Raw genomic sequence first — 15,107 nt, 5'->3', positions numbered from 1 at the left:
CACCGATCAGCAAGCATATATCTGGATCTATAGCTTAATTTTACTCTCCATCGCTTAATATATGTTTCATGTCAGGACTTTTTGTTTTGAGCAAGCCAAAACTTACTCCATGATTAATGATTGATGAACGTATATAGTCCACAATATCTGTCATGGTAGTGTCATTTCTCATTCACATAAATATATAGTCTATCACAACGTCATCTCTCTCTCATATAAATATATAGTGTATAATATCAGCCAACAAGATGACGTCATCTCTCACACATAAATGTAGCCAGATGTATTTAATTTTTGAACACTGTATTGCAATTTAATTTATAATAAGATCATATTCATAATATTAGTAGTGTTTTATAGAGAAATAAAAACATTCATATGACCCACCATTCATATGAGATTAAGAAAAAAATAATACTGAAAAATGTAGAGTAGTGACTCGACGAAAGAGTATTAATTTTATTAAAAAGAACCTGTTGCACATTCATATATGGTAAGCCAACACCAATTATGTCACGCCCCAAAAATTCTAACACAAGAACCCTTGTCTTATACTAAAAATTGATACGTGACTCACATCATACATCCACAATAATCCATGATTAAATCAGTAAGAATACATTTTATTTAAAAATCCATCAATCCAACAGAAATCTATTACATCCCCAACAAAATAGATTTTCACCAACTAATTGAACCTTATTACAAAATATTTTGCTAAAAAACAGTAATACAATCAAAATGTGGAAAATCCGAAAAATCTTCATCTCCCGTTAAGCCTCATTTGCAAGCGAAATCCATATGTACCTGAAAGTGATAAAGGGGTGAGCTCACAAGCTTAGTAAGAAATTGCTAAACACTATTATCGTTCAACAAGACAATCCTTACTTATAATCTATATATATATATATATATATATATATATATATATATATATACACATATAAGTGACTACGAAATATTTACAAATCATCATCATTCTATAACATTATATGGTCGAGAGATTATTATATGGTCTCAGCTAATCACCATTTACCATCCGTATACAAAAATTAAATAAAGCTTACACATGCATTTCAAGATTTTCATAAACAAATGCACATTTCAAGATTTTCATAAACAAAGCAAGGCATGGATCATGGATGGGTAGAGAATAGGTACGTACTGTCTGCCCTTGCTAGCTAGCTACTTTGATCCACGTATGGAGTAGATGGTCTGCAAAAGCGTGAACATGAAAATGAATAGAGCACCAATGACTGATATCACTATCCATAAATTACCACCCAAATGCCGCATCACCGTTGCCAATTGTTCACGAAAAGGGGTGTGGAAACGCTTCATCTCATTCCATAGCTCAAGGTAATGGAAAGGTCGTTGATCAGTAATATTCTTGATAATTCCTTTAAAGATTTGCGCCACCAATTCACGTGAACCCAAATGGTTACATAGGACTCCTTTTTTCTCAAGCAATTTAACATCATCCACCGAATCTATTAAGACATCCATGAGAAAAGCATGAGACGTGAAGGAACTCTTAATCCAAGGGCAACATTGCTCGAAAGCAATAAGGTTTCTCAAGAATGAGTCGCTGAAATTATAAATGCAGAAACGTGGGATTTCAAGCCGACCTCCAAAAACACCACAAACTATCACGACCCCTAAACTGAACATCAAACAGGGTCTTTGTTTTATGTTTCCGCAACTTGAATCCTTTAAAGTAAAGTTGTGTTGCTGTACCATGGTATCCCGGTTTCATCAGGTGAGATGGACATGCACACTCCTCCTCTTCCTCCTCCTCCTCCTTCTCCTGCAATAAACCTGTTAACATAATTAGATTATAGCCGTTGTATAGATTGTTAACATAGTTAGATTATATTATAGCCGTTGTATAGATTGTAGCCAAGATTATTGTATAGCCGTTGGTGATCTTTCACCTATTTATACCTCTCCTTGTACATGATTTATACATACTTGATAATACAGAACATATTCAACATATATCTATGTTATTCTTTTATATTCAACATGGTATCAGAGCCACCGATTGATGGCCTGTACTGAACAATCTGTTCATTGTCGCCTTCTCACCATTGTATCGCTTATATGTTCTTTATCACAATCTGCACCATTATTATTATTATTTTTTCCTCTATATTATTCCTGAAATTGTTATTTGAAAATTTCATATTATTCCAAAAATCAAAACTCAGTTTGCATCACCCGCTGTTCCAGTTGGGTTCGTCGTTTGCAAGCTTCTTCGTCTTTCAGTTTCCATCACCAACTGTTCCAATTGGGTTCGCCATTCGTGTAATGACCAGGATTTTCACGGATATTTTTTTTTCCGTTGTCTTTCCTTTCTGAGTTCAGTTCCTCTTCGCTTAGTGTCGTCTCGAGTGCTCTGGAGTGATTTCTGAGACTCTTTTCTGTGGATTGACAATTTCCTTTGAGGACCAAGTCGTTTTCACATTTTTCGTTTTTCGACATTATTCACTTTTCGTCTTTTTCCTTATTTCGTCCTTTTCCCTATTTTGTCTTTTCCCCGTTTGACACTTTGTTAGCGTAACCACACATCTTGTGTTCGGAGTTGATTTTTGACTTCATGTATCTCTATCTTGAGTGGTTTCCACGAAATACGTATCTTTACTTTTGCAAGAAAGTACTCTGGTTGCTCCCAGTGTCCATAGGGGCATGGATGCAAAGTTCTTTGAAATTATTTTTTTTCTTGGGGTGTTTTTCGTAAATATCTTTTGAAGATATTTTATTTCAGGGTTTTTTAAGAAAATATTTTTGGAAGATATTTTCATTCTGGGCCATTAGTGCAGTTTTCACTTTTTGGAGGGGCCATTGTGCAATTAATAAAAATTATTGCTAAATGCCTTGTTTTAAGCCTGAATCCTCGTATGGGATTCATTTTCACTTTTCGTCGAATTGTGTACTCTTAGAAATTCCTTCTGGTCATTGTTTTCCAGTTTCAGGGTTTCTGGCCCCGGTTAGCGCCAAACTTGTTTGGGGCATAACTTTCTGCTCGGAACTCAGTTTTTGACGTCATTTATTCCGTTATTCATATTTTCTCATTTTAAATATTTTTCGTTCACAAAGTTTTGTCATTTGAGCTCGTCTGCTCAAATTTTACTTTTTTGGACCCGGCGGGGCCCGTTCAGAGCACTTTTTGAGATTTCTATAAAAAGGGGGTGAGATATTTCATTTTTCGTCTTCTCCCCTCTTCATGCACGACTTGGAGCTCCCATGGCAGCCCAAGGGGTGCTGCCATCTTCTCTCTCCTCTTTTGGTTCACTTTTCATTGATGGAAAGTCTTTGGCCTTAGCGTTTGTTGTTCCCCTCGCCGTGCTCTACCTTTCCCCCTTATTAGAATTCAATTTTGACCAGTTCTTGAGTTTGGTTTTGAGATCAAGTTATGATTTTGATGGGGCTTTTATGGGGGTTATGTTCACGGCGTTGTCCCCGACAAAACCTAGTAGTTTTGTCAGATTCGGAGCCGTTCCATTTTGATGGCTTTTGAGATTTTCATCTCAAATTAAGGTAGGAAATGTTTTAGGATTTTATATGTGTTGTATTGAGTGTTTCTCATGATTATACAACTTATATGTATGCCTTGTATCAAATTTAGAAAGTTAATAATTTTTATTTCTTTGTATAAAATTTAAAATTCATGATGATATATAACTTTGATTTGAATTGTGGCATGCTAGAAAATCATGTTTTAATATATTTGCTAACATATATTAAATTGCTATTGATTGAATAAAAATTTCATATTTTATTTAATATTTATCGTTTGTGAAAGATTAAATCACATGGCCGTACCTTGCATGAAATTGACTTGTGATATGCTTTTAAATTATGTCTTGGCATGTTGTTTAACATATTATAATTTGAGAGCATTTGGACAAGTATGAAAATCTAGAGATTTTAATTAAAATGATTAATTAAAATCTAATTAAGGGTTCAATTGGCCTAATTAAGTGTTTAACTTGATATTTGTGATAACTATGACTTATGTTCTAGCATATGTTAATTTGGAACCATTTGATGTTGTTTTAGAAGTTAGGGATTTGATTATCATGATTTAATTAAATTCCATTTTATTGTTCTTATGGCCTAATCGAGTTTTGATGTGGTGTATATAATGACCATGCTATATTGTTTATCATGTATTAATTGGAGGCCATTTGATTGAGATTTGAAACCTAGGGAATTTAATTAGTTTATTGATTAAATTCCGTTCCTATTGTATTATTGATTAACTCATGTATTTGACATTGATAGTATGTTTAAAGCATGACTTTTGACTTATAATGGATTTATGAGTTATGTTTCAACATTAGATTATATTGTTATAGCGCGTAACGAATCGCGCTCTAAAGATTCGACATGTGATGTTATTATAGCGCGTAACAAATCGCGCTCTGAAGATTCGACATTGTCATCCTATAGTTGTTGTGGATTTAGAGCATGTGTTGTGTGGTTACAACCTACTTATGCATGAAGGTAGTTTCGTGTACTGTTTAATACGTATATAAGTTGTTAACTTATTTATTTTGGAGTCTTGGGACATTGTTATTGTGATATGGCTAAAGTTCGGCTTTAGTGCGGGAGGTATGAGTTCTCCCCAATTGAGATAGTGCGCACTAAGGTAGTCTTCCCAGCGGGTTAATGCCCGGAATAACCAATTTGTTCTTGATTTAGTCCGAGACGTGATGTCCAAGTCTTCCACTATTTGATTTCACATTCAATTCCAAATTGACAACCAATGTTTAATTGTGACTTGTGGTTTTGGTAATTGGTGATTTGATGTTGTTAAGTACATCCATACTAAATTAATATATTTAATTAACTTCACACTTTTAGATTGCTAGTTGATAACCTAGAGAATCTATGTCTTGATGTGTGGTATTAGATATTCTAATTATGCTAAATTGTTATATTTAGTTAATGTTGCATTTTAGACTTCAAGTTGATAACCTTGAGAACCACTATGTTGTTGCTTTGTGTAAACATGACCCTATGTTGTTAAAATTGCATGAATGAGGTGATTAATGCTAGAAATAATCTTAGGTATTTAGGATGCTCCCTGAGTCTCACCTTGACATAAACGTTAGGTGGAATGAACCACAATAATTAAATCATGCAACTTGTAAAACTTTAGGTCGATGCATGCTCATTTCCTACGAGTAGCTTTATGTTACTCACCCTTACGATACTGAGGCATATTTCAGGTACAGGATACAAGATTGGAGATTGCAATTGCTTGGGTGATTTGCTGAGTTAAGCTTCTTTAGAAGCATTCTTGTTCACATGCAAGTGTTAGCATGTTCATGATTTGTCTATGAAATGTAATTTTTCTAACTTGGAGGTTTGACACGTCAAATATTGTAAATGTATTATAATGAGGCCATAGGCCATTGTAGCACATCTATTTTATCATATTACATACACTTGCATGCTCACTTTGGCAAATAATACATTCCTTGATGAAACAAAAACCTAAAGTTGCATATTTTTTAGTTTGACCCTATTCTGTTACAGGGGCATTTCGGGCATTTCACAATGAGTTTTTTTCATTTTTCCTCGTGAGTCACGTAGAAAACTTGATTTTGAGGGGGGTTTATTTTTTGTGTTTTTCCAGAAAACATTATCTTGGCCCTCAAAAATCCATATTTTTTCAGAAAATTCTTGTTGCCAGGTTTTGTAAATTTTTAGTACAAATGTAGTTGATACTATTCATCGACTTTTTTTTGAAAATCGTCACGACCGATCCAAAAATTTCGGAGGTCTTGTGGGTGTATTTTAAGATTGCATTTTCAATTTAGGCAATTTAAAAACCTCCCAAAGCCCTATTTCCAAAACTTGGGCAGTAGCTCGGATTAGTTTTTTTCCTCTTGACCTGATTTTCTTGGGGGCATTCTGGGCATTTTACAATGCATTTTTTTTGTTTCCGATCACAATTAGGGTAGGAAACTTGATTTTAGGGGGGGTTTCTTCTTTGAGTTTCTCCAAAAAAGTCCGTTTAGATGCCCGTTTTTACTCTCAGTTGCAGCAGTGGTGGGTTGTCCTCGTCGGGCCGCCATGACATCATTTTTGTTTTTGACCTTTCTCCCCTATCCAGACTCCAAATTGAGTAAAAAAAAAATTTGAAATTGACTAATTTTTCATTGTCTTTCCAGCAGTGTGCTCGATAGCACCTGAATCCACTTTTTACAAAATGACCATTTTGCCCCTAGGTTCTTTTTGTCTGTTTTTGAAACGACACTTCTGCATTTGTTTCCTTTGGGTTCCGTGACCTCATTGAGGGTCACATTGGTGTCTTACAGATGCATTATATCTCTAGAGACCGTTGTGTCACCTTTCCCTTCCGCATTTAGGATCCATTATCGGGTCATCTTTTGGTCATCATTGACGCACCGGGTTTACAAAACTTGGGCCGTCACAATTTGCAAGCTTCTTCGTCTTTCAGTTTCCATCACCCGCTGTTCCAGTTGGGTTTGCCATTTCCAAGTTTCAGTCGCTGGCTCGCTGTCTCTCAGCTATCAAGCTTGCCCCTCCTCTCTTTCTGTAACTGCTAACAGTCAACGACGTCCCGCCGTCCTCGACGCCGCAGCTCTCTGCCATTGCCACCACCAGCCAAGGTCACTGTTGAACCAGCCACCACCACCACTAGCCGAGGTCACCGCTATTCAGCCACGAAAGAACCAGTCGCCACCACCAGCCAAGATCACCAGTGTTCCAACCGAACCAGCCACCACCACCAACCGAAATCACCACTATTCCACCACCAGCCGAGATCACCGCACTATCTGCCCCGAGTTTTCTCTGTTGCCGCCGCTGGGAATCCTCACCACTATCTTCAATCACACGCTGCCAACTGTGATTGAATATATATTTGTCGGTGCTCTCTCCAATCTCATCTCTCTTATTGTGCACAATTTTGGGGTAACAGTACTTTAACCAAAAAAATAAATAAATAAATTGGGGTAACAATAAAGATTTTGCGCTTAGACAAGTTTAAGCCCACTAAGTTTGTCTCTTTAAAGATATATCTCACCTCTCATATGGACAGATCCGACAATTTCAATCGTATTGGGACTATTTACAAGGTTGTTCAAATTATATCCTATGATCCCAAGCTATGTCCAGTTTTCTTAAAGGTAAGAAAATATGGCGCATTATTACAGGTGATGTCTTTGAACCCGTGCGACTCAAAACAGAAACAACAGAAAAATATGGTGATCGTCTTGAAGAATGGGATAACAAAAATCATCAAATTATTACTTGGTTTCGCAACACTTGTATCTCATCCATCAGTATCAAATTTGGCCGATTTAATTCTGCAAAATCCATCTGGGATTTTTTGAAGAACCGTTACACCACTACTAATCTCGCTCATCAATATCAACTTCTAACCAATCTTCACAGTAAAACTCAACAGCCTGGTCAATCTATCGGTAACTTTGTCTCTGAAATACATGCTATTTAGGATTAACTATCTCTTTCTGAACCTACTTGGTCGTGTGCTTCCGATGCTATAAAGTTTACTAATGATCGAGATCAGCAACGTGTCATCATGTTTCTCTTGGCTCTTCAACCCTCATTTGAACTAGTTCGAGCCTCTCTTCTTCATCGACACCCTTTGCCTACCTTAGAAGATGCTATAACTGAGCTTCTTTCAAAGGAAACTCGTCTAAGTACATTTCAACCTCAGGCTCCAGATGCAGTCCTTGCTGCTCATTATCCCAGAAAGAAACCGACTTCATCTTTCTCCTCTCCAAAGGAGTGTAACTACTGTCACAAAACTGATCATGCTTTATTAACCTGTCCCACTAGAATATGCAAGTTTTGTCACAAGAAAGGCCGAGGTCACTACCATAATGATTGTCCTAAGAACTGGAAATCTCGCACCAATTCTTTTAGAGGTTCTTTATCCAGCCACAGTCATCCATTTTCATCCATCACTGCTGACACTGCTGAGGGGTCCTGTCCTCCAGTTCCTACAGTCACAACAATGTCCACTAATGATATCGAAGCTCTCCTTAAGCAGATTCTCTCTAATAATGGTACTCCTCCTTCCACTGCTCTATCTGTTACCTCAGGTAATTCTTGGTTTTTTTATTCTGGCTGTTGTAATCACATGACCTCTGATTCTACAATGTTTTCTTTCCATCATCCTACCACCAATACACCTACAATTCATACAGCTAATGGATCTCACTTACATGTCAATCACATTAGTCAAATTTCTACCCCCAATGTCTCACTCTCAAATGCCTTTCATATACCAAAACTCACAATTAATCTTATCTCTGTTGGTCAGATATGTGAACTTAAACTTAATGTCATATTTTCTTCTTCCAGTTGTCATGTACAGGATCCACAGATAGGGCAGACCTTTGGGATAGGCCATAAAGTGGGACGTCTATTTGAGCTCATCCATCTCCGCATTCCTTCTCATCGGCTCTATACAATTTCCACTGTTGATTCAGCAACCTCTACTCCTTCACTTAGCCTCTGGCATTCCCGATTAGGTCATGTTTCTATTGGGCGTTTACGCTTCTTAGCGTCAACTGGTCAATTAGGTCCAGTTAAAAATGATGATGTAACTTGTTTACCTTGTCAACTTGCTAAACAACCTGCTTTACCTTTCAATAAAAGCACGTTTATTTCATATACTCCTTTTGATCTAGTCCACTATGATATATAGGGACCTTCTCCTCACAATACAATGGGGGGATCCCAATACTTTGTTATCTTCATTGATGATTATTCATGATTTACCTGGCTATATCTTATGAAAAATCGCTCTGAACTACCCCAACTTTACTATGATTTTGCAAATATGGTCAAAACCCAATTTTCACGATCCATTAAAATCTTCCGTGCTGATAATGCTATGGAGTACAATGAAACAAATTTTCTAAAATTTCTTCGACAACATGGCACAATCTCCTATTCCTCTTGTCCTGGCACATCTCAACAAAATAGGCGGGCTGAACGTAAACATCGGCATATCTTATATACTGTACGTTCTCTCCTAATATCTAGTTCTTATCCTGAGCGTTTTTGGGGGGAAGCAGTTCTCACTGCTGTATACATAATCAACCGTGTTCCAATGCCTATTATTGGCAATCAATCTCCCTATGAACGTTTATATGGCATAATTCCGGCTTATAATCTTCTCAAGGTTTTTGGATATGCTTGTTTTGTCTTACTTCAGCCTCATGAACATACCAAATTAGAACCTTGCGCTCGACTGTGCTGTTTTCTAGGTTATGGAATTAAACACAAAGCATCAGATGTTGGGATCCCATTTCCAAACGTCTTCGTATCTCTCGTCATGTCATCTTTTGGGAACCCAAAATGTTCTCTTCTCTATCCAAATTCCATATAACTTCATCTTCTACTCCTTTTTTCTTTACTAATTCTTCAGTTGCACTCTTTCAAATTTAATATCTTCATCTGAGAATCCAAACACTACTCCAGACACCCTGTCACCATCCGAGCTCCCACAAATGGCATTACCTAATGAATCTGTTTCATCTGAGATCCCAAGCATTACTCCAGATCCAATGTCTTCATTTGAGCTCCCACAAATGGCCTTACGCGATGAATCCATATCTTTTGATGATCCTACCATTAGCTCTTCTCCATCAGATATCATCACCACTATTAAACCTTCCCAACAATCTGATCGGGTGAGAAAACCTCCTAGTCATTTACGTGATTTTCAGTGTTTCTCCACTATCATGTCTCATTATGAACCTCAATCATACCGTGAGGCTAGTTCTAGCCCCCTTTGGCAGCAAGCTATGGCAGAAGAATTGCAGGCTCTCGCACAAGCTCATACATGGGACATGGTTGCTCTTCCTTCTGATAAAACTCCTGTTGGCTATAAATGGGTTTACAAAATAAAAACTCGTTCTGATGGTTCAGTAGAACGATACAAAGCTCATCTAGTTGTAAAGGGTTTCAACCAAGAATATGGCATTGACTATGAGGAAACATTTGCCCCTGTTGCTCGCCTTACTTCTATTCGTAGCCTACTGGCTGTTGTAGTAGCCCACAAGTGGACATTGTTTCAAATGGATGTGAAAAATGCCTTTCTCAATGGTGATCTCATTGAAGAAGTATATATGAAACCTCCTCCAGGATATGATCATTCTCCACACCAAGGTTGTAAACTCCGTCGCGCTCTATATGGTCTTAAACAAGCTCCAAAGGCTTGGTTTGCAAAATTTAGTTCCACTATTGGAGATTTTGGTTTTACTTCAAGCTCATATGATTCTAGTCTTTTTATCCACAAGACTAACTCTGGAATTACTCTTCTTTTACTTTATGTTGATGACATGATAATCACTGGAAATGATCTTGCAAGTATCTCTGCACTCAAAAATTTCCTTAGTTATCACTTTGATATGAAGGATCTTGGGCGCCTCAGTTATTTCCTAAGCGTAGAGATTCTCTCTGATTCAGATGGTTATTATCTCTCCCAAGCCAAGTATTGCTTTGACATTCTTGCTCATGCTAGACTCACAGATTGTGAGACAGCTCCCACTCCCATTGAAACCAATGTCAAGCTCACTCCACTAGATGGTACACTCCTCAGTGATGCTACATTGTATCGACAGTTGGTTGGCAGTTTGGTATATCTTACTGTTACTCGACCTGACATCACTTATGCCGTGCATCTTGTCAGCTAGTTCTTATCTGCACCTCGATCTACCTATTATACTGTTGTACCACGCATCCTTCGATACATTAAAGGGACTATGTTTCAGGGCCTTCACTTTTCTTCTCACTCTTCACTTGAGTTATGTGCCTACTCTGATGCTAATTAGGCAGGTGATCCGACTGACCGACGTTCCACTACTGGCTACTACTTCTTCTTTAGGAACTCTCTCATTTCTTGGCGTAGCAAAAAGCAATCTGTTGTCTCCAGGTCCAGTACAGAGGTCGAATATCGTGCCCTTGCTGATTCCACACAATAATTTATTTGGCTTCGATGGCTCTTAACAGATATAGGTATTTCTCACTCCATAGGCATAGTTCTCTATTGTGATAATCGGAGTGCTATTTACATTGCTCATAATGATGTCTTCCATGAACACACCAAACATATTGAAATTGATTGTCATATTGTGCGTCAACATGTTGCTCGGGGTACTGTACGTCTTCATTCTGTAACTTCCGCTGATCAGACCGCTGACATTTTTACCAAAGCTCATCTGCCAGGCAGATTTCAGGAATTAATTTCCAAACTCAAGTTGGTTTCTGCTCTACCACCTTGAGTTTGAGGGGGGATGTTAACATAATTAGATTATAGCCGTTGTAAAGATTGTTACCATAATTAGATTATATTATAGCCGTTGTATAGATTGTTGCCAAGATTATTGTATAGCCGTCGGTGATCTCTCACCTATTTATACCTCTCCTTGTACATGATTTATACATACTTGATAATACATAACATATTCGACATATATCTATGTTATTCTCTTATATTAAACAAAACCGAACATCAAACAACAAGTTCTTTGAGATGCTGATATACTACCTTGGGGTTGATCAGCTGGTTGGTAGCAAATGTGCAAGAGATGGAGTATATGATAAGGAGTAGGAGTCCCATTCTTTTTCCTCCAGTCTCTTCTATCTTCTAAGTGTTGGGAAACGTGCTAGTTTTAAAAACTTTTTGAGGGATTTTGATTCATAGATCTTGATTCATCACATAGAGACAAGTTTTATGCAAAAATAAAATATGATGTATCATTCAATTAATGGATTGAATACTTACATCAAATGTCTGAGTAAACCTTTAAATCTTTTCTCTAAAGTGAATGTTGTCACTTATTGTAGATCCCTTAGTAAGATGCCTTCTCCTTGGATCTCCATCTTCTTAGTAATTGTTTTGCCTTTAGGAATCACTCATAAGTCTCCATGAATGACCTTGGAAAACTAGACTTGTGGGAGCCTCCATTAGATGAGAACATAAACCCTAATTTTCTAGAGAGAGAAAATATATTCCTTTTTCCTTCTCATAAAAATCACCCCTCAAATATACATAGACCATGTATATTTATAGACAACATAAAAATAAAAAAAAAAGGAAACAACAAATCATTCTCAATCTCTAATTCACATGTCTCAAATCTAATATGATTCCAATATCAAGTTGGGCTATGAGTGAGAATCCATTGGGCCTATTATTTTATTGACTACAATGAATTAATAATTGGCCCGGTCCATGAACCCAATTCAATTAATTCATAAATCAATTTCTACTCCACTAAAAGAAATTAATTGAACTCCAATTAAATAATAAATAACATCTAAGTCAATGTTGCAATTTGACCCCTTTATGCATAATTAGTTATCGGATAAATAAAGCCATCAATCCGACTACTTAATTAATATATTTATTTTGGTACCATTGACTATTTCTGGCTCGATCACAATAAAACATTTATTTGACAAAAATAATAATTTAAATAAATAAATATATAATAAATCATTTTGTCTAAAAACACACGAAGGCCTTCGAATTTACTTTGTGATTAACCATAATCAATACAAAATAAATACAAGTAACAATAATGTAAATATTAAAAATATAACCCTCTAACTATTAATTACATAACTACCCAAAGTGTCGGTCTAAGGATTCCAAAGTATCCGCCGAACAAATCAAAGTAATTATTAATTAATAAAAGAATTTATAATTTTCTCATACTTAAGAGTCAAATGTCATGACAGTGATAGGGAGTAATTACATACGACGGCTCTCGCAATATATCTCAACCTAACGCGGATCCAGTTCAAGTCTTAATTAATTATGAGTCCATCTATAATTACCGACTATGAATAATTTATGATTACTATTTATATTCATGTATTGATTGCCATCACATACATATATAAATATCTCTTGTAATCAACTGGACACTATCAATCCTATAATGAATCGAAATATAATATATTGAATTCACCAATTATATAAAGCATAAATATTTCAGAAACATCAGGAACATATGTCAGAATTTGCTATACCATGGCATATAAATCCCAACACTAAGCCCATTCTTTCACCAAAAAATTAGAGGACAAATTCAAAAAGGTTAGCACCAGGCATGATAGATTTCACCGTGAGGTGGAACAATTCTTCAGGAGCAAAGAAGGGAATCTGGTTCCCAAGCAATAGCAAGTCACGTAGTACGGTAGAGTGCCTGAAAGCATCCTGCAAAATTGGGTCTTTTTTGTCTTCGAGAGTGTCTTTTTTTACAATCTTGTAATGCCTGTATATAAGCTCGATAATGAAGCAGCCATCAATTAACATCATTTCTACAAGACGACTACTACTGGTGACATCGTCAACCTCCTGCTTGCAATCTGGATAGCATTTCTTGAAAGTTTTTTCCTTCCTTGACATTGCTTCCACACAATCTTTTCTTGTTTGCTCCAAATTTTTTGTTCGTTCAAACAAGAAACACATGTACCTCAGCTTGTCGGTTTCCATTGTTTTCAGAGATTCATTTCTATTGTGGAGAGGCCCAATAGATACTACGCTAGGGGTGTAAGCTTGTCCATTTTCTTCACGGAGCATATTGGGGACACTTTTTATGACCGGTAACGGTGGCCAGGCATCATCCGTGAACAGGACCTCTAAGTTTTGTCTGTTGTCTTCGATCTTAACAACTAGAGACTGCATAACCGTAGCAAATGTCTCTTGGCTAAAGGTTTCTTCCTCGATCTCCATCACCGATCAGCAAGCATATATCTCGATCTATAACTTAATTTTTCTCTCCGTCGCTTAATATCTGTTTCATGTCAGGACTTTTGTTTTGAGCAAGCCAAAACTGACTCCATCATTAATGTTTGTTCAACGTATATAGTCTATAGTCTATAATATCTGTTTATATATATATTTGGGAAAATTAATTACTACTTTCAATATATCTCTCTCTATACTTCGAACATATAGGACTAATTTTGGGTTTTTCACTGCATTGTCACTGTCATGAAAAACTTGATTACCAGAGCTCTATTATCCAGTTGTTTTTCCTTTTGTCTTGAGCTCTCTTATCCAGTTGTTTTTTCTTTTGTCTTCATCAGATCCATCCACATGAAAGAAAGACTTAGATCTCATGATTACCAGAGCTCTATTAACCAGTTGTTATTCATAAATTAGTTAGTATAATGTCACTCCAATTACATTGATTAAGGAATTACATTAGTTTGTATTTATATCTGTCACATTGATTAAGGAATTTCACAATGAAAATGATAAAGGGGTTCAAAAGTCGGACACATTAGCGAGAGATGATATGGTCATGATATTATCTTTCACTCACATAAATGCAGTTAGACGTGTCTAAGTTTTGAACACTCTATTACAACTTAATTTATAATGAGATCATATTCATAATATTAATAGTGTTTTATAAAGAAATAAAAACATTCATATGACCCACCATTCATATGAGATTAAGAAAAAAATAATATTGAAAATTATAGAGTAGTGACACGACAAAAGAGTATTAATTTTATTAAAAAGAACATGTTGCACATTCATATATAGTAAGCCAACACCAATTAACCCAAATATCATTTAGCAAAGCCAAGGATCACAGAATAACCATTATATATAACCCCAAACCAGAAGTAAAGAAACCCATAAAAGAAAATATTTCAGTTCATGCCAACCAATTCAAGAAGGTTTAAGGTATAGAACCATGTAATTTATTGTGGTGTAAGGGCCATCCGATGACAAATTCCATGTCTTAAAATGAATTATGAAGTTGATAAATAAAGTTCACTTTATATTTAATTAATTTAATTCATTAGGTATAGAAAATATTATAAATTGTATATTAGGGTTAGAGTTATTGATCTTCATTTACCCTCGTTACCGTGAATAGCATTATCATATATGGTTTACTTGCTCTCCGAAGACCTCTTCTGTATAAACTCCTTTATATTCTTATATTCATCCATCTTATATCAATACAATGTAATATTTTTTCATTTCTTTAAATGTATCAGAGTTACGAATTGTTTTTTACTCTTTTATTTTCTATTTTTTCTTAAGTTCTTAGTGCACT

The 15,107-nt window shown here is 36.0% G+C and overlaps 1 protein-coding gene across 1 annotated transcript; it reads right to left on the bottom strand.

The window, feature by feature from the left end:
* Nucleotides 1–13,102: 13,102 nt before the first annotated feature.
* On the bottom strand, nucleotides 13,103–13,762 carry LOC132277466 (UPF0481 protein At3g47200-like). Its single transcript, XM_059779319.1, has one exon. The coding sequence runs from the start codon at nucleotides 13,760–13,762 to the stop codon at nucleotides 13,103–13,105; it is 660 nt and encodes a 219-aa protein (XP_059635302.1).
* Between the last annotated feature and the right edge of the window lie 1,345 nt (nucleotides 13,763–15,107).

Source organism: Cornus florida, unplaced genomic scaffold (assembly GCF_030987335.1).
Source record: "Cornus florida cultivar Cherokee Brave unplaced genomic scaffold, ASM3098733v1 CherokeeBrave_3.0.0_Hap2_Chr10, whole genome shotgun sequence".
Lineage (NCBI taxonomy): Eukaryota > Viridiplantae > Streptophyta > Magnoliopsida > Cornales > Cornaceae > Cornus > Cornus florida.
The sequence above is the reverse complement of the archived record's forward strand: the minus strand, read 5'-3'. Positions and strand labels throughout refer to the sequence as shown.